Here is a 19,104-nt window from a genome sequence, read left to right as displayed (position 1 = left end):
AACATCAAACTTTAGCAATCCTTTATTGAGGAGAACAGATCATATTCACTGTTTGCTACTGAAACATCACAACATCATACTGGGGATGTTCATTACATGGGCTCGTCAGGTGGTTAGAGAGAATCAGAGAGAAAGAGAGCAAGGACGTGAGAGCAAGAGCATTCGATCACACTCTCCAAAACACACGGGACAGTAGTTTCCCCCTCCGGCAAAACCCTCTCTTCTTAAGCCAACAGATTTGGAATAAATAAAATACTCTCTCAATTATTCTATGCATCAATAATTGTTGATATACACAACGCAAATGAATGTCCTTGAGCACTCACCGCACAAAATATATCTCTTACCATCTCGAATGGATACGGACTCAATCTATTCATCTTAAAATGAAGCTTTCCAGCATATGGCTGCAAGTTATGTGTACCAGAAGAGGGGAAAACTGCAAAAATATATATACATACATAATCATCTCATAAAATTCAATTAAACACTCATTTTAAAGCTACACACCAGAGCAGGTGAAGTCGATGAATAAACAACCAAAAACAAAAAAGGGAGGAAGAACAAGGCCTCCAGAGCATGTCTGTGTCCGATGATTGCACAGTGCAGAAAAAAACTCACATGTGAAGTAAATAGAGTAAGAATGTGAATGTATACAATGAAGCTAATCAAACAATAAATGCACATATGAAAATGTTACGCATGAGAATGTACAAATGGGTGTGTGAAGGTATATGTATTGTGTATCAGTGTGAATAAGGGGTACATTCATTCAGAGCCAACTATCCTGTAAGTACACCCTTATAGCATGGTTCACCTTTTACAGTCACGGTTCAAAAACAATCCTACATTAAGGATTACTTAAAAAAAATCAGAACCACTCATAATGAATATTCAAGTACCTATCAGTCAGTCTGAGGAGAGAGCGTCCCCTCCCACTCTTTCACTCCGCTGTTAAAGGAGAAAAAAAAAATATAGCTATATACACATACATATTTCTGCAGTTTCACTTTAGAAATACTCTACCTTCTCATAGTTTCTCTTTCATATAGTTTTTTTTCAGTATTTTTTGTTTTCGTAATCAAATGTGAGTGCAATCAAACAATACCAATTACGCCATATAATCTGCAATAAAAACAATTTTTTAAATGATGAGTCAAAATGATAGAGGGGGAAACCTATTTGAAATTTGACTATTTTGTTAGAGAAAACCACAAACCAGAAGGCAAGCTGGTGGGAATAAATCAGTAGGGAGAGCAGGGGATGAAGTGTGCTGCGAAAAAGAGGAGGAGTTCAGTTCTTATGTACTGTCTCTGAGGCGACTGTAAGGAAGTCACCGTGACAAGCTCCTCCAAATAAAGTTCTCTCCATTCAGAGAGTAATCTCCTGCTGTCAAGATTGAGTCTCAAGAGTGTCCTAGGCTTTTTTTTTTTTTTTCATGTTTAACAGCAAGCACCAAAATGAATGACACTAGAAGAAAGTTGCCTCTGCCCCAAAAGAGAAAAAGAAAAATCCACAACAGATACATTACATTTCTGTGGCTGCTGTCCAGCTGCTGGGATAGAGCCTGTAAGAGTCGCAGGGTTAAAGAGGGTGGCAGAAACGGTGAACAAGAACTGAGATCATGCCTCCAAAAAGCTGCACATGCGTGGTTGTGAAGGGGTTCAAAGAGAGCCGTATCTGAACAAGGGTCCCTGTCCCTCTCAGAGCTCACTGGCCCCACCCTCCTCCAGCTGAGTTCAGAGTACACGCCTCCAAATTAACATCCAGCAACTTCTGCTCGAACAGTCCCATCACTGCTCATAATCGACAGATTTCAGGAGGGAGGGGGGTGGGGGGGAGTAAAAATAAATTTCTCTACCGTACAATGCAGTTCTAAAAAAAAAAAAAACCCATAAGATTTCTGTAGTTTTCTCATCTTAAAAAAAACAAGCATATGTATTCCCAGACTCGTTGTTTGACATTTCCTATGACGCTCTCCGAATTAAAACCAAAAAAAGTGTGAGCAAGGGTTTTCTTGTGTGATTTGAGGACATACTCGTGTGGATTCAGAAGCCGTTGAGTGCTCGGGCTACCATGGGTCATCCAGGTCACCTCCACTCTGCGACAGGGAGAAAACAAGAAAGGGAAAGAAATGAGCAACCAGAGAAAAATTAAAAGGGTAAAACACTCACTAGTAAGAACTGGGGATGTAAAAGAAATAATGAAACCTGTGAGGGTGTGAAAGACAAGAAAAGGAGAGAAAGGAAGATTTCCTAATTGTTGAATTCCATGTAACAGAAAATGAAGTCTGGTTTTACATAGTTCTGATTAAAAAAATTAAGTTCGGGGTCAGTAAGATTATTATTATTATTATTATATATATTTTTTATATACTTTTATCCAGCAAGGATGCAATACTTCACAATATTGTATTTTTGATCAAATAAACGCAATCTTGGTGAGCATAAGAAACTCATGCTCATCAATGTTTTTCAAAAACATCATATACAGACCCCAAACTTTTAAACAGTAGTGTAGGTGCCTCCGAACCTACAGGTGACTCCAAAGTAGACAGTGGGCCAAAAAACTACCCAATAACATTAAAACAGCATACAAACAAAATAGTAGTGGTTACATGAATCTGTGTACCAAAAAAAGGTCAATAAACATAATACACAAAAATAAATAAAAAAATGGGTGGGAAAAAACCTGCAAGGACTGGCCAACATGCTTTTTCTGATATTAGTTGCATTTCCATATGAGAAGAAAACTAATTTCCCCCAGTATAAAACCGACTTTTAAATGATTAAGGCACATTTGAAGCTCACTTACCTCAAGCCTCAAACTTCCACTAACAAGCTCATGAGTAAGAACATAAGCCATGTCTGATTGTGAAGGACAGTTAGGAGTGAACAAGTTCTTACAAGAGCTATAAAAAGCACTCATGAAACTATCAGCATTCTATGTGGTGTCATCTCAAATTTAATAATGAATTGGAGCAAAGACAGGTATTAATAGTTGAATTTGATTTATTTTGAATTTCAGCATGAAACAAAATGTATACAAAACTTTGCCCAAAAAAAAAAAAAAAAAATCTGAACCCAAAGCAGCAAATACTGCTCTATGGACAATTAAGCTCTGATTCTGCTGAGCCTGTATTTTAGTAACATTAGTTTAATATGACAATGGCAGCATTATGCATGCACTTACGTTAACTGTTAAGAGGATTATACAGTTTGTGTTATGCATTAACTTCCAAATAAACAAAGTAATCAGCTTCAAATGGCTTGATAAAATCAGCCAAAAAAAAATCACAAAACAAAAGCAGTTTGGAACATCAGATATTTTGCGATATGACAATCCACATGGACAGAATTCAGCTTGCTTTCCACAAACTCGGGTCATAAGAACAAGAAAAGTGTGATAAGAAGCCCTGTGCAAATACTGCAGTGTACAGACATCCAGGAATGACCATGTAGCAGCGTTGCCTAATTTATAGATTGCATTAAGTCCTTCAAAAGGTAAATCAGTATGTATTGTCCCCTTTTAATGAATGACTTTGACGGTCATTGACTGACTGGATCAGCACAACAGACGAAAGGAGATTTTTGCAAGAACAAATGATTGTGTAAGCTTCTGTAATCTCATACAGTCCATGCTTATAAAGCCAGTGCATTTCCATTTTGTGCTTCTTCCTCAAGGACACACCTGTATAGTAGTTAACTGTGACCACTCAAAGAGCAGACACAGGACAAACAATTTGAGGTCAGCTCAAATTCTAAACCGATATGAAAGAGATATGGAGAGAGAGGAAGATATACACATACACAGCATAAGAGTTCCCTTTTAAATGGTGAAAGAATTGCTTTTGATCAGTTATTCATCTCGCATTTCAAGCATTTGATTCACACACACAAGCACACTACACAGAGCATACCAGAAGTTGTACCTGATGTTTACTACAGTACGTTAATATCCTATAACTATGATCAGCCACGAGACAAACCTGGATACGTAGTACACATGCATCGCATGGCACGAGAGCAAACAGTTGTGTATTCTTGGCACGGCCCAGATTGTCCACTTAAACCATTGCTATTTCAAAAGTTTAACTACTTATATGGGTAAATTCTTTGGGTGTGAAATGGTGATCATCAAATCATTCAGGGGTGTGTGACAGTATTCAAATCTCCTTAAAGGGACAGTTCACCAAAAATGAATTATTTACCTTCATGTCATTCCAAACCTGTGACTTACTTTTGCAGAACACGAAAAAGATATTTTGAACAATGTTTCTTGTCTATGCAATTGATTGTACAAAGACTTCGTATGAAAAAAAAAAAAACTACAAACCTAAAAAAACACAAAACAAAGTGAAAAAAAAAATAATAATTTAAGTCTGGAATGACATGAAGGTGAAAAGATGACAGAATTTCAACATCTAGGTGAACTATCCTTTTAATAATTTATTAGATAACACCTCCATGTCTCATTTTAAAAACACTAGGCTAAGTGCAGATATGAGAAAGTGCTTACTGCAGACAGAGCTGGGATATGCCAAGGTTAACCTCAGTTGCAGAGCAGGTTTTTAGTGATAAGAATTCTGCACAAAACTTCCTCTGTATGCTACTTTTACTTTTTGCAGAGCTCCCAAACACAAAACAAACACCCAAAGTGCTATTACAAATCCATAAAGACAACCAAAAACCTGCACTGGAAGTGCTCTAAGGAGGAAGAATGCCCAAAGCAACCTAGCAATCTGGGCCAGAGAGCAGGTCTGGGGAAAGGGTTTTTTTTGATAGCAAGGCTGGGTTTAGTGGGTACTAAATAGGGTCATGCAGTGGGGGCGCCAGAGAGCTTGTCCAGAGACTGTGATGTAGCGGCTTCGTCCTGTCCCTCCTCAGAGCCAAGGGGTTCAGTGGCTGGGGATGGTGGAGGCGAGGGAGGTTCCTCCATGGGGTCGGTCCGTGTCACGGCGCCTGTCCCGTAGGACAGCCGGTAAGTGGAGAGCGCCTGCTCCAGCACTTGGCGGTATTCGCCTCGGTGACTAAGCCGGAACTGTCGTAGCGCCTCCAGCAGGTGGGCGGCGGCTGCGGAGCTGCCCTCTTCTTCCTCCTCACCGCCGGCTGCTCCTCCCTGGCTGTCCTGGTGCAAGACGCCAGTGTCAGTGGACAGAGCAGGTTAAGAGACCCCGCTTAGAGTGGACCACCTGCCCATGACCTTACACTGCCTTTTTATTTAGAAAGCAGCACGCTTGAGGAGCGATAAAATAAGCTGTAAGTGGTGGCGATTGTGTGTTCGTGTGTGTTTGTGCGCGAGGGTACAAAAGATGCAGGTGCTTGTCAACACACGACTCTTCTCACAAGTCTTAGAGCAATAAACTCACTATGCATTACCAAGATGCAGACATACGAATACAAACTGTCAGAGTGGCACAAGCACAGACGGACAAACAAAACCAAGGCCGGCACATAAAGCCTTGCATTTACATCTTAAATGCAGAGGCACTGCTTTTAAAGATAGTGGTGTTTGGATGTTTAATCTGCCCTATATATAAAGCCATCTCTAAGTACCAGATATGCTTCCCTAAGTAGGACATTTGGTAATCACTTGCTAAATGGATCACTCTCTCAAATGATCGGGGGAGTAAATGTATGCATGAAAGCGTCACCTAGACCTACATAAAGTCAAAATATTTGCAGGTGTGATGCATTAAAAGTATTGTAAGATGATGAGTAAATGGATGGACTCAAGTCTAAGCAAGAAGACTCAAGTGACCTTTTGTTCTGTTCTTATGAGATCACAACAGTAAGGAGACACTCACCCCATCTTCTTCTCTGTGTGGGTTTAGCCTGTTGTAAACGGCCTCAATTACACTACGTCTAGAAGAGAAGAGAAGAGAAGAGAAGAGAAGAGAAGAGAAGAGAAGAGAAGAGAAACAGATTAGACAGAACTCTAAAAACCCTACTGAAGATACTAGTGAGAAAAGTTTATCTGGTCCACAGCAAAGCCTCAGATGTTTAAAATTGAGCAAAAATCACTATTTTACACATTATAAAGGAGGATAATAAAAAAAATAAAGCACTGCAATATTATTTGCTCTCGATTTCTATATTTCCAGCTGTATTGAAATTCTTGCACCAAGAATCAATATATTTTATGTTAATTTTTGCATAAATATTTATATAATTTAATATATCACTTTATCCACACATTATATAGCAGGGGTAATAAAAAAGTACTGCTATATTTTACCTCTTGAATCCTATCATTTATTTTTTCCACCTGTACTGTATATTCTCACACCAGGGATCAATATTTTCAGTTAATTTTCACATTAATATTTATATAATTTAATATTATATAATTATATAACAACAACATTATAAAAAATATACAGTTTTCACATTTAAATAATATACAATTCTGGATGATACCAATAAGGCAGTAATTATTTTCATGCTATGGCCAATAATTGAGATGGTTGGAATTAAAACTCTACACAACTCTACACTATTGTGTCTAAATGAATGAGAAATAAAATGAAGTGCTATGCTACCTGTGAATTTAGGCATCACAACATTACAATACAACACGTCTAACAGTGCACAATATGAAAAATGGATTTCATTTTGAGCTTTGATTCAAGATTACATTATTTTAAAGACTGAAGTGCTAATCTGAATAAAAAAAAATGTTATTCATTCATTTATGTTTTAACGCCATATCAGCAACAATGTCTATATTCATGGCAACATTAACAATATCATTTCAATACATCATTTACAATAATATAACATTTTCTTAAACAATCATTATACAAAAACATACAAGAAACAACAACAGTACTGATAAAAATCATATACAATCTTTGTTTAATCAGTGATAAAAATTCTAAACTTCTTCCAGGAGAGACTTTAAGTATATACTTTTAGTATATTTTCTGAATAATATCATTGTCTAATATCATTTAAAATTTTATTAAAATGTGTTTTACACTCAAAAAATTCTTACACAAGTCACAGACTGGTTTCTCTTCTCCTTTCAATAAATATGAATGAGTCTTGAATGTCCAATTTGACATCTTGTATATACAACCTGGTCATATCTATTTTCAAAACAGTAATTACTTATTTCATTTACTACTGGATTCACCTCATATAGTTTGTTGTTCTATGCTTTCATTCCATTCACCATTTATTATTAATGTACAGATTCAATATAGGTTTTACATCAGATAATGGAATATTACATTATGTTATTTCCAACTGAAGAGCTTCCTTGGCCACTTTACCTGCTTTTTCATAGCCAACCAATCCCATATTGCCAGGTATCCAACAAAAAATAATGCTGAAATCTTGTTTCTTTAAAAAGTCAACTTTTTCTATTATACTAATAATTGTAGGGTGTTCAGTTTTCAAAGACTCAAGTGCTTGTAGGCAGGACATAGAATCTGTGCAAATTAAGAAATGACATTGCTGTTCTGAATAAAAAAATAGTGAAAATTAGCATGCACAACTAAATATCTAATATTAATCAACATATGATCAATATTAACAAATATTTATAAAGGAAAAAAGATCTTGGACCAATATCACACACCCCTTAAGATCAATGCACAATATTATTTCTATTCAAAGAAAAATTTAGCAAAAATTATTATAGTTTTAAATAATTCAACACTAAAAGAATCACTTATTTTTTATCATGACCCAGATATCAATACAATATTGCACCGCCATGTGCCTGCGGTTTACCACCCCTAATTCAATAGTAGGGCAATTACAAAATTTGCTCTGATCAGCATAGATGTGATATGAAGGACCACATGGACAAATGTAGCAATTTTGGATCCTTACTTGCTAGCGAGACCACCTCCTGGAGGCAGGTTGGGGATGCTCTCAGGGCGAAGGTTGTGTATGACATGGCTTAGATCTGGGATGCCTTCCTCCCCTGACTTCTCCATGATTTCTGCAGAGAGAGACAATTACATTACACATCTGGGGCAACAAACCGCTAATGGAATCCTGAAGCGTTTTCTCCACCATGACTGTTGCCGTGAAACCTTAGAATGATGTAGGCGCAGGATCAACCATCCCACTTATAGAGACAGTGTGAGAAAAATAACATCCAGAGAGAGAAAGAATGCCAAACAGGTTTCATCACAGCTGTCCTAACTACATGTCAAATGGAAAAACACTAGAATTGTTTTCAGAATTAATATATTTCCTATCCAGGAAAGATCCTACGAGCCTCCAGATAGTTTGGAACATGCCAGAATGTTGAAAGAGAAGAACCAGAGGGAGATGAGCACAGAGAACAATTTCAAACCCCATGGCTGAAGCTAAGGTCTGGTATTAGGACTTTTTGAATAACAAGATGGCCATTTCCTCCACACTGGATATACAATGCAGAAAACTGGCTGACAAATGAACAAGTGCTGCCTCTTACCTTCCACATGAGCCTCCAGGAACTTGTCCAACTCGGCCTCTCTCTTAACAGCCTCCTCTGATACCTTCGGAGCATTGGGGAAACATACTAGAACAACACTCATGTTGTCACGAAGAGAGGGGTGCAAAAAAAAAAAAAAAAAAAAAAGGCAGTTCACTGTACAAAAATCCAACCTGTCAAGCAAGTGTTTATAACACCACAAACTTCTATTGTAAACCACTATAAATCTAGACCAGCTCCAATTTTGCCAATATTTACCTCGGATGGAAATTTGTGACATCTATTCCTAGTTAGACACTAAGCAGACCTTCATAGAGAAAAATCTTCCAAGTGAAATGGCGGGGGGGTGGGGTTAGTTTCCAATGTATATATGAACCATACATCATAAAAAAAAAAGCACGGAGAAGGTTACAGACTAATAATGGAAAGCCCTGATATCAACTTGACCAAATCCATGCCAGATACAAGAGCTGTGACATCACTCATGAGGTCCCTGGCTCTGTCTGAGCATCTGGAGAGCTTGTGTCTACACAGGCAGAGGGCTTGTGTGTGTTTTTTGGAGGGTATTGGAGGGTTTGGATTGTTGAATGCCATGAGGCCATCAATGAAACACTTAAATGCAGCGTGGAAAAGATGAGTGGGGATTGTTTTCATAGAAACAAAGCAGGTCTGTCTAATGAGACTAGCAGGACTGTAACAATTATGTAAAGACTCAATGATTCAGCTTTATAAGGCTGTGCAACTAATGTAAAACAGATTAAATAGACTTAGGTGGAACCCATTGGGCAAAAAAACAAGATTTAAAAGAAAAGTTGACCCAAAAATGTCACTATTTACTCAGTTTGAGTTTTAATGCACACAGCAAACACTGCACAAGACATCAAGTCTAATTTAAAAACATATGACCTTGTCGAATAGTTTCTTTTTAATGAGTCTGTTTCTAAAATGATCAATATTAGAAAAACTAATTATGAAACTTACATTTCATTGTTATTGTAATTTGAATCAAAATTAATTATGTTGTTCTAGAAATATTCTTCTTCATATTTTGCATCACAAATTTAATCAAGATCACTAGAGTGACAGAAGCGCTTCTTCGCCAAATGATCTTGCAGTCATTTGGCTCCTAAATGTTTAAGGTGAATAAACTGAACTATCCTTTAAAGACTTCTGCTGTGATCTCCTCACCTTATGTAAACAGGTGTCCACCACAGAGTTGCAAACCTTCTCCAAGTCATCCCACACCTCTAGCCGAGAGCGCACGAAATCACACAGCTCCTCGTTGCTCATCACATCCCAGATGCCATCGCAAGCGAGCACCACAAACTCATCCTCGTCTGAAATGCGTGGGATTTCAAACACCTCCGGTTCCGGAGATACCAGCTGCTCAGTGGGGCCCTTCCCATCCACACACTTGTAGTCATAGTCCCCCAGGGCACGTGACACAGCAAGAGAACCATTCACCCTTTGGATCATCACAGAACCTCCTGCGTTTTGAATGCGCTCTTTTTCACGTGGGTTGCACGGCTTGTGGTCTTGTGTGGAGAACCGTACCTGTGCGGCACGGCTGAGAACAGCACGGGAGTCTCCACAGTTGATGAAATAGAGGTGTTCAGGGGACACCAGCACACCGACTGCCGTGGAACCGCTACGGTCCATGCCGTTACGTAGGTCCGAGAAGTTGCGCATGTACTCGTCGATCTTCAGGAAGCCAGAACGAATGCCGGTTTTAACGCCCTCCACGGAGTCGGGCCCCGAACGGAAGTTCTCGCTGCTGGTTATGATGTGCTCCAGCAGGTGTTTGGAGCAATAGTTGGCTACGCGGGAGCCAGCGTGACCGTCATACACTGCGAAAAAGGACCAGTCATCCAGGCCATGCGGTAGACCCACAACGGCCGTGTGCGCATCCTCCATCTCTACCCGCCAGCCCTGCATGCTGCTCAGGCCGAAGCACAGACCGTTGCCCACTCCGTGAGCATTATGTTTCTCTGTCTTCGGTTTGTCCAAGAAGGCCCCCATGGCTCAGGACACCGTCTGCAAGAAAAAGAGGGATGCAAAGTTGTTTTACATGACAAAACGCAATATGAGACACTTATGTACTCACCATTATGACATTCCAAATCCATAAGCCTTTGGTTAATCTTCAAAACACAAATGAAATGAAACCTGAGAGGTTTCTGTCCCACCATTGAAAGTCCTGGTGTTCAAAAATTTAGAAGATCCAAAAAAGTCATGGGGCGGCATAAAATGAAACCATAAGAATTAGGGCTGTCAAAAACCGTGACAACACTAGTCTTGAGACATGTTTTTTAAAAGTTGAACTTACATTAATTTTACATGGCTTTCTAAACCTGCCGCTCTCCTGTGCGAGACGCGAGTGCAACGCTGATAGATGCCCCGCTAGAAAATGTGATAAATATGCGTTCTGTGTGAACGGCTTGGTTTCAGTTTTGCCGCAAACAACATCTTCGCCACACTGATGCTCTCGTTTTCCGCAATATATTGAATGGACAACGTAGCAGCGCCTCTAGTGGGTTCAACTGGATAGGCTAACAAAAGCATTAAAATGCAATGACACTTACATTGTTGTCGCATTTCGCGCGCCACTGATAAGGCTGCCTGACAGCTGACGCAGCCCTAAAATTCGAATGCGAATGTGGATTTTTTTTTTTTAATTCGATGAATATTCGAAATTCTAATTTTTTTTTTGACAGCGCTAATAAGAATTGAGCTGTTTAATCCAAGATCGTATCTCTTCACAGAACTTATGACATCTTTATAACCTTTTTGGATCTTTTAAGTTTTGGCTACCTAGTTTGGAACAACACAAAGGTAAGTGTTTTTTTTTTTGTTGAATAAACCCTATAACAAAAGAATGTTTTTATAACTGAATGTGTAACTGACCATTTAAATCAACAAACACTGGTTGGCCTTTCAGGACATTATCCAAAGAAACACTTCAGCACACCAGCAAAGCACTGACAACAATGTTCTTTAGCATTACACAAAGTCATCAATCCTCTTTTGTTCATAAAACTAGTGTGTGTATAAATGTATTATGAGAATTAATGCTGTGGAAGCGACAACCGCCTACTGAGTTACTGACAGATCTTGATGTGATCTAAAGGCTACTGTAACAGCATAAATGAACTTTTCCATGACATTCTAATTTATTGACATGCACCTGTAGAAGATAATTACAGACAAACTGTCAAACGCTCTCAATATTTCAGACAAGCCTTAGCAATTACGTTCATCAAGATTGATTATATACAATGAACACAAGTGCATTAGAAGACTACATCAGTCATAAATTACAGAGTAGGCAGCATTGAAAAAAAAACGTGTACACTGGAAAACATTTAGGATGCTAAATGATAAATTCACTTGTGAACTTGACCTATAAAATCATAACCCATAATACAAGGCACTAAGGAATAGGGATGGGTCACGATTTTCGAATATTCAATTAGTTGATTTAATTATAGAATATCGAATAGGTTGTGCGATTATTGTCTTAAAAAATTCCCCATGTTTTCCGCGCTGATGACGCATTCATGTAACAACACACCTAAAAGCTGTCAAAGACAACAGAAGAACACAATGTCTCGCACGCACACTGTAGACTTGCGCGGCATAAAAAAAGACTTAGAGATGCGTTAAGAGGTGTGGCTGAATCTGTATTCAGAAAGGCGCGGAAAACAAATAACGCGTTTTACGGAGCCACTAAAGGGACATGTTTAGCTGCTTGCTAGCGGTAGCCTATTACAGTACATAACATTTCACTTACCACATAAACAGAGTAAGGAGAGATGACTGATAGAATGATGGCGAATGTATTGCAGATCCTGAGCACCACTGACAAACATCTAATCTTGTAAAATGTGTGGTAAGTACTGCCGAGTGCTGCTCCGTATGTGTGATCGCGAATCTCGAAAGTGAAAGTAAAAAACAAGCGCACGTTCATAAACGATTTCAATGCCCCGTATATTAATAACGGCTCCCTGACGCCCACAGTTTATATACAGTATAATTACCCAACGATATAATTGCGAAAGAAGATATTGAAGTATATTTTTCCTCCCATCTCGTATCTATTCCCTTTGGGGTTCCATTTTTTATAATGGAAATGTCCTAGCCTTACGAGCAGTTGATTTATGCTAATCGACAGACTGTTATGTTAATAAGTGCCGTCATTCGGTTATGCTTATTATATTAATATGTTTCAGCACATTACAATCATTATGGCTTGAGTTAAGGTAGCCTATCTTCTGAATTAAACAGTTTATCATACAGATTGAAAGCTTGAATCCCGTCTCTCCCGGTTTATGGGTGTTTGTGCGTGTATGCGGGGGAGGGGTGCGATTTTCGAATATTATTTTTGCTTGGAATGCCCATCCCTACTAAGGAAGTACTATTTGCCATGCAATGCAAAATTTGTGTATGTGCAGCAGGTGTGTGTCCAAATGCAGAATAGTGATAGATGGAATTATGTATGGGAAACACTGGACACTGCTATAAGTCAAATGGCCATAATCTAAGTGATAACAAAAATAAATAAATAAAAAATTACTCATATTAGCGGTGAAATGTCGTTCGATTATGTCAAACGTCATACGCTCCCTGGATGTCATGACAACAAATGTCACGAAGGAAAAGTTTTAATATCTCGCCTTCGCTTTCATTTCGGACCATCTCCAAAAAGACATTAAAAAACTAAACATATGATTTACAAGTTTAACATGTGTTTATCAAAGTAGGAAATAATTAGTGTTCTTGAAATATTAAATGGAGTCGGGTCCGGACTGAATTCCCTCCGGGTCCGGATCGGAGTCCGGACTTTGAGAAGCACTGTCCAAGATGAACAGAAAGTTCAAAAGATGAGCATTTATATGAACAAATGCTGTTACAAAATATTGGTCAAGTTTTATTCTCAAACAATGAGTTGTGAGCATGACTGTAGGATTTTAGTGAAGGGGTAGCTCAGAGATACAGCATGAATGAAAGCTTCCTGTCAAAAGCTGGATCTAGCTCCTCACAGCATTATAGGAGGAGCAGTACCTAAAAGAAAGCGTAAGGAATAAAGATGTCAAAAAAGGCTTCTGGACAAATAAGCTACATAGACCGATGGGGTGTGTCCGGACGATAACTCAAGCTACTGCATCACCTTTCATCTCGAGTATCATCTCTTACATGAACCACTCTTGAAAAGAAAAACACAAACTGGTTTTGGCTATCTTTACCTCATCCTCAGGAAAAGCACACACACACAGACATCAAACACACGATTGTACCGTACAACCACTGAATGCACGCAAAACACTCCTCAAAAGGAGCTTAGCAGAACTTACAAGGCCAGAGGAAAAATGTATTATGATCACTACTAAGACAGAAGGCAAAATGTATTTTTCATGAGTCTGATTCCCCATCTGAATGCAGGATTAGAAAGTGTGGAGCAGCTTTAAGCTGCTTTGGGTAAACCTCACCCATAAGACCATTACATGACTCCAGGAATAGCCACTGAAATGTATTACAAGCCCAAGCAAGCCATTAGACAAATGGAATGGAAGCCGCCTCGTAAGCTATGCGATCACCGCCTGGGACCTTGACCTAGCAAAGCCCAAAAAAGCCAGTAGGCTACTAACCAGCAGTAAGTCAAGGTTTGCCAAGCGATATTACAAGCAGGGTCATGGGATAGGTCAAATTAGAGTTTCTCTCATTCTCTTAACGTGTCCCTCTTTGCAGGTCTGTTTATCCGTTGTGAGAATGAAAACTGGCAGCGGTCAGCAGGGCCGAGATCCAATGAAAGTTCCAGCATTCAGAGGATCATGGGCTCGTCCAAACCAGAGCATGTGGCCCATCGGGGACTAGAGTTACCCAGAAGGGTGGTGCTCACAGCCAGCTTTTGTGCTCTCTACTCCACACACACGACAGGCATGGAAGGCATGTGACCAAAAAAGGTGGTTGGGAGCTGAAGAGTGTGTTAGTGTGTGTGGTTGGATGAGGGCACAGGTTGTTGTGCAGTGTCATGGCTCGGCTGGCCAGTCTTCCCCCTCTGAGCATGGCTCTATTTATATCCCTTCAAACCCAGATTGGGTTACTTGCTGTTGAAAGTAGGCAGGGGCGAAGTGCTGCATCCTTATGGCTGTCATTCATACGGGGCTTCTTCCCAACATTCACACTCAGATGTCCTTGTCAGATCCTCTTCTTTCCGAAGACTTGAGGCTAGGATGATCTCTGTCAGGAGTAAATGGGCTGATCCATCATGCAGCGCTCACTTTGATCAAACCCTGCCATTAGCATGGCAGATACGCTCGAGAGGAAGCTTTGTTAATGCTTGGGCTTCAAAACAAGCGCACAAAACCAGGTGCAGTAAATGCACGAGTGTATCAGATCAAACACTAATAAACAGGCACAACAGCAGGAAATGAGGGGGGTTTGTAAAGGTGGCTTGATGTGGACCTGAAGAAGACAGGGTTGAAACCGGACAGCAGAGTTTAACTTTATCCCCTCACCACAAACTAAGAGGCAAGATTAAACGATTTTTAATGAAAGAAATTATTTTCAATTGAAATGTAGTTCAATGCAAATGTTATATATAGACACTGATGCACTAATCCTGGCTGGAAGCGCTATGGATTATTCAAACTTTATATTTAGGATTTATTTATATCCGTTTCCCAATACAGGGCACTTTGAATTATTTATTTTTTTTTTAGAATCGTTAACCTGTACACATATGGCTTGAGCAAGTTCTGACATTAAAAACTTTACACAAAATCCATGAAGCAAACATCTCCAGATGATAGAAACCCAGAGGCTGAATAAAGCTTAGAAAACAGCACGTGTACATTTTACATTATAGATGAGTCCACACCACCACATTGAAATAATTATATTTGACTTGAGTTTAATAAAAAAAAAAGTTGTCTACTGCAAAATAAGAGCAAGAAAACATATTTTCTTTCTTGGGCTGGGTGCAAAAAGCCAACAAATGCATAGCACGACTACAGTAATCCAATTCACAAAAACAAATGACTCTTATGAACCAGTTCTTTTAATGAATGTTTCAAAAGTTAATGGTTTGAATCAGTCTGGTGAATCATTCACAGAATGAACTCAATGAATCAGTCAGAGTGGTTACTGAATCAACAAATGACTCACATACTAGTCTGCAAATTATCATTTTTAGTTATGTCTGCTTTAAAATAAAGCAAGCTGTGTATACTTAAAAGTCAGAATTGGGTAATCTGTGGTCTCAATTTGGTTCCAACAACTCGACAGAAAGATGTTTGTTGCATTTTTTTTTTTACTGTCTACTAAAGGTTCATAAAACTAAAATCTGTATAATTACTGGTTGTGTGTATGACAGAATTAAAGACACAATTTTCACATTAAATAAATAAATGTATACGCATTAAGAGAAACAGAATTATGTCGGAAACACTGTAGTACAAAATAAGGATCCATAGGGATAACTACTGCTATAGCAACTGGGTAAACCAAGAACTTAAAGAGAAGCATGTTCAAACAGGACACACATGATTTAATGCTGTTGCAATACATTGTGAAGGATTAAGGCTGATTTATCCTTCTGCATCGAGCCTACACCGTAGCTATGTCATCGGCTGTGTGTTGCATGCAAAGCCTGATGTGCAGCTCTCCAAAAATGTAACAACGCGTCAATTCTACGTGGACCACAAGCGCTGTGATTGGTCTGCTAGAACCCCTCTTTCAGGTAAAAAAAAAAAAAAAGCTGCAAAAGCATCAAATTTCCTTATACATTACTACTTGAGACAAAACTACAGTGTAGTGTTGGGCGATATGCACCATAGTCATAACGTCAACCTGTGAGATCGCTGATACACTATACTACCATGCTAATTTATTAAATTATTTGCTTATAGTTTCATAGCCAGAGATTTAATGAACTCCAGGGTACAGCTAAAGGCAGCTTAATGTAATCTATTAAAGGATTAGTTCACTTCCAGAATAAAAATTTCCTGATCATTTCAAACTCAAAAGGGCTCTACACGATCCCAGCCGAAGAATAGGGGGTCTTATCTAGTGAAATGATTTGTCATTTTCTAAAAAACTAAAAAATAATTTAACCACAAATGCACATCTTACACTAGCTCCACGATGTGCGTCTGCAAATTCACGCATTACGTAATCACGTTGGAAAAGTCATGCGTGGTTAGCTCTACGTCTGTGTACTCTGGTTCAAAAAGGTAGGGTAGGGCGAAAACTCCATTTCATTTTCTCCTCCAACTTCAAAAAAATGGCCCAACATCGTTGTTTTATCGTTTTTTTGTAAAGGGCCTGCGTCACGCGTGACCTTTCCAACATGACTACGTAACATTCCAACATGACATAACATTTTAATTTTTTTAAGAAAATGACATTGTTTCGCTAGATAAGCCCCTTATTCAAAAATAAATCTTGCGATTAAAATACGGTGGAAGAATTGACAATAAAGTAGACTTGACTTGACTTGACTTGACTTATTCCAGAAAATGATGGATTGTTTCACTAGATAAGACCCTTATTCCTCAGCTGGGATCGTGTAGAGCCCTTTGAAGTTGTACTGAATCTGCAATTTGGACCGTCAGCCCGTTGGCCACCATTGAAGTCCATTATATGGAGAAAAATCCTGGAATGTTTAACACAAAAACCTTAATTTCTTTGCAACTGAAGAAAGAAAGAAAGAAAGAAAGAAAGAAAGAAAAAGAAAGACTTGAACATTTTGGATGACATGGGGGTGAGTAAATTATCAGGAAATTTTTATTCTGGAAGTGAACTAATCCTTTAACTCACACTAAAGCCACACTATTTGAATACCGCTCCGGAGCAGTATTCGAGGCTTAGTGTATCCCATCATGCATAGGGGTGTAACGAATCCTTCGTTTTCTCGATGCATCGATTACAAACCCTGACGATGCATATGCATTGATCTTGAAACATGGATTTTTGAATCGTGAATTGTTGATTTCAGCCAGTAATTTTTTATCAAATTTAAAATAGTTTTACTTAGTAAAGAAGTTTTACTTTTTTGACATTGCCTGAGCAGTTGAAGGCTGCGCATTTGGATGGAGCAAAAACTATGTAAGTGTCTAAAAGCATACGCACAGTTCCATTTATTGATAAATTACTTCGTTAAATCGTATGCACGAAGGAAACTGTTAAAATAACCACAGCATTAACAGCATTAAGAGCGCAAGGTTTATCCGTCAATCAGTTCACAAGTTCGCACTAACGTATAATAGGATTGAGCAATTTAGTAAGCATATTTGGGGTGCTGTCCAGAGGGAGGGCTCCAAGCTTGGGAGAGAGCCCGAACCCCGAGAACTCCCCCTATCCCTAAAAATGGGATGAGAAATAGAATAAGAGTGAGGAGTTGGGGTGGAGGAGGGATGCTGGAAAACTGTCGTGGGACAGAGGTAAGTTGGCTGTATATATATGCGTATTGCTAGTTAAGGTGATTAACAAACAAGCTCCACCTGTGCCGAATTGATTGATTATCTGATCGTGCTCCTCCCGAACCTTGTTAATGAAACATTATTTCTGCTAACAGACCACAGGCAGTTCAGAAAGGTTTCTTGTGTTGGATTTGAAGAAATTGTTCCTTTGAGTAATTTTACTGGCTGTGGTTCAGTTTTACAAACCAAACCAAATTAATTTCAGTGTTTTGATCCATCAGGCCAGTGCTGCAGCAATGCATCAGTTCACTTCCATGATGTTTTCACTGCTAGTCATTACTGGACTGCAGGTGAGTGTTGAGTCCACAGGAACACGTTCTGAGCGAAGCATCGACAGACATTACAGATCAGAGCTGACTGTGCCGAATGGAGGGAGATGGGGGTCGTGGGGTCCGAGGGAAATGTGTCCAACTGGAATGTATGCTGTAGGATTCAGTCTAAAGGTAAGCTAAGAATTGACTTAATTACAGTAGTATGGGGTTTGTTTAATGCTTGAACGTGTAAGCTGGTGACTGAGGGTTGAAGGTTCAACTCTGGAGTTGTGTTTAGTGATTCAGTTCCAAGTGTTTCTAAGGAAACTGCACCTGCTCAAGTTTTTGACTGCTTTGCTTGATACTAAAGAAACCAAGTTGAATGTTACTATGGATTGGGTTAGTCCAAGGATTCCCAGCTCTGTTCCTGAAGGCACACCAACAAACATTTTTGAACAAACTTGATTCAACTAATCAGCTCTTTAGTAGAGACTCCAAGATCTAAAATGGATAGGGCAGATAAGGGAGGCATCCAAAATGTGTGATTGTTGGTGCACCTCCAGGAACACTGGAGGTTGGAGTTAAGATTACTCCTTTTCTCTTTCAAATTTGTCTAAGTGTTGTTGTTTTGTTTTGTTTTTAAGGTGGAAGATCATATTGGTTATGGGGATGATACTGCACTCAACGGGATTCGCCTTCACTGTGTTACAGTTTTTCTGAATTGCTAAAACACTAAACCCCAATCTCTGAACCAAATTCTCACTAGCTTAAACCAATTTGTCAAATAAAGCACTCTTTCTGCTAAGCCTTAAACACTTTCAGGCAGTTAGGCTCTATTTGCAAATCTCATGCACTCTTTTTGAAAAACTCTAAACACATTCTCATTCACTTAAACACTTATCACACTGTGATGCATTTGTGCTGCAAAATGCTAAACACAA

At 39.0% G+C, this 19,104-nt stretch overlaps 1 protein-coding gene and 1 long non-coding RNA gene across 2 annotated transcripts in view; one reads left to right on the top strand and one right to left on the bottom strand.

Annotated features, from left to right (window-relative positions):
- Positions 1-4,433: 4,433 nt before the first annotated feature.
- Positions 4,434-19,104, bottom strand: part of LOC107700122 (protein phosphatase 1B-like) — a 64,743-nt gene continuing 50,072 nt past the window's right edge. The window contains exons 2-6 of the mRNA XM_016501657.1: positions 9,617-10,467; positions 8,434-8,546; positions 7,842-7,953; positions 5,807-5,864; positions 4,434-5,127 (exon numbers count right to left, since the gene is read on the bottom strand). Of these exons, the coding sequence (XP_016357143.1) occupies positions 4,816-5,127; positions 5,807-5,864; positions 7,842-7,953; positions 8,434-8,546; positions 9,617-10,452 (1,431 nt within the window). The 5' untranslated portion in view covers positions 10,453-10,467 and the 3' untranslated portion in view covers positions 4,434-4,815. The remainder of the gene's footprint in view (positions 5,128-5,806; positions 5,865-7,841; positions 7,954-8,433; positions 8,547-9,616; positions 10,468-19,104) is intronic.
- Positions 18,010-18,871, top strand: LOC107700123 (uncharacterized). Its single transcript, XR_001635521.1, has 2 exons — positions 18,010-18,355; positions 18,808-18,871. It is a non-coding gene; the product is annotated as an uncharacterized LOC107700123 (long non-coding RNA).

This window comes from Sinocyclocheilus anshuiensis, unplaced genomic scaffold (assembly GCF_001515605.1).
Source record: "Sinocyclocheilus anshuiensis isolate Anshui unplaced genomic scaffold, SAMN03320099.WGS_v1.1 scaffold1135, whole genome shotgun sequence".
In the NCBI taxonomy this organism is placed as follows: Eukaryota; Metazoa; Chordata; class Actinopteri; order Cypriniformes; family Cyprinidae; genus Sinocyclocheilus; species Sinocyclocheilus anshuiensis.
The sequence above is the reverse complement of the archived record's forward strand: the minus strand, read 5'-3'. Positions and strand labels throughout refer to the sequence as shown.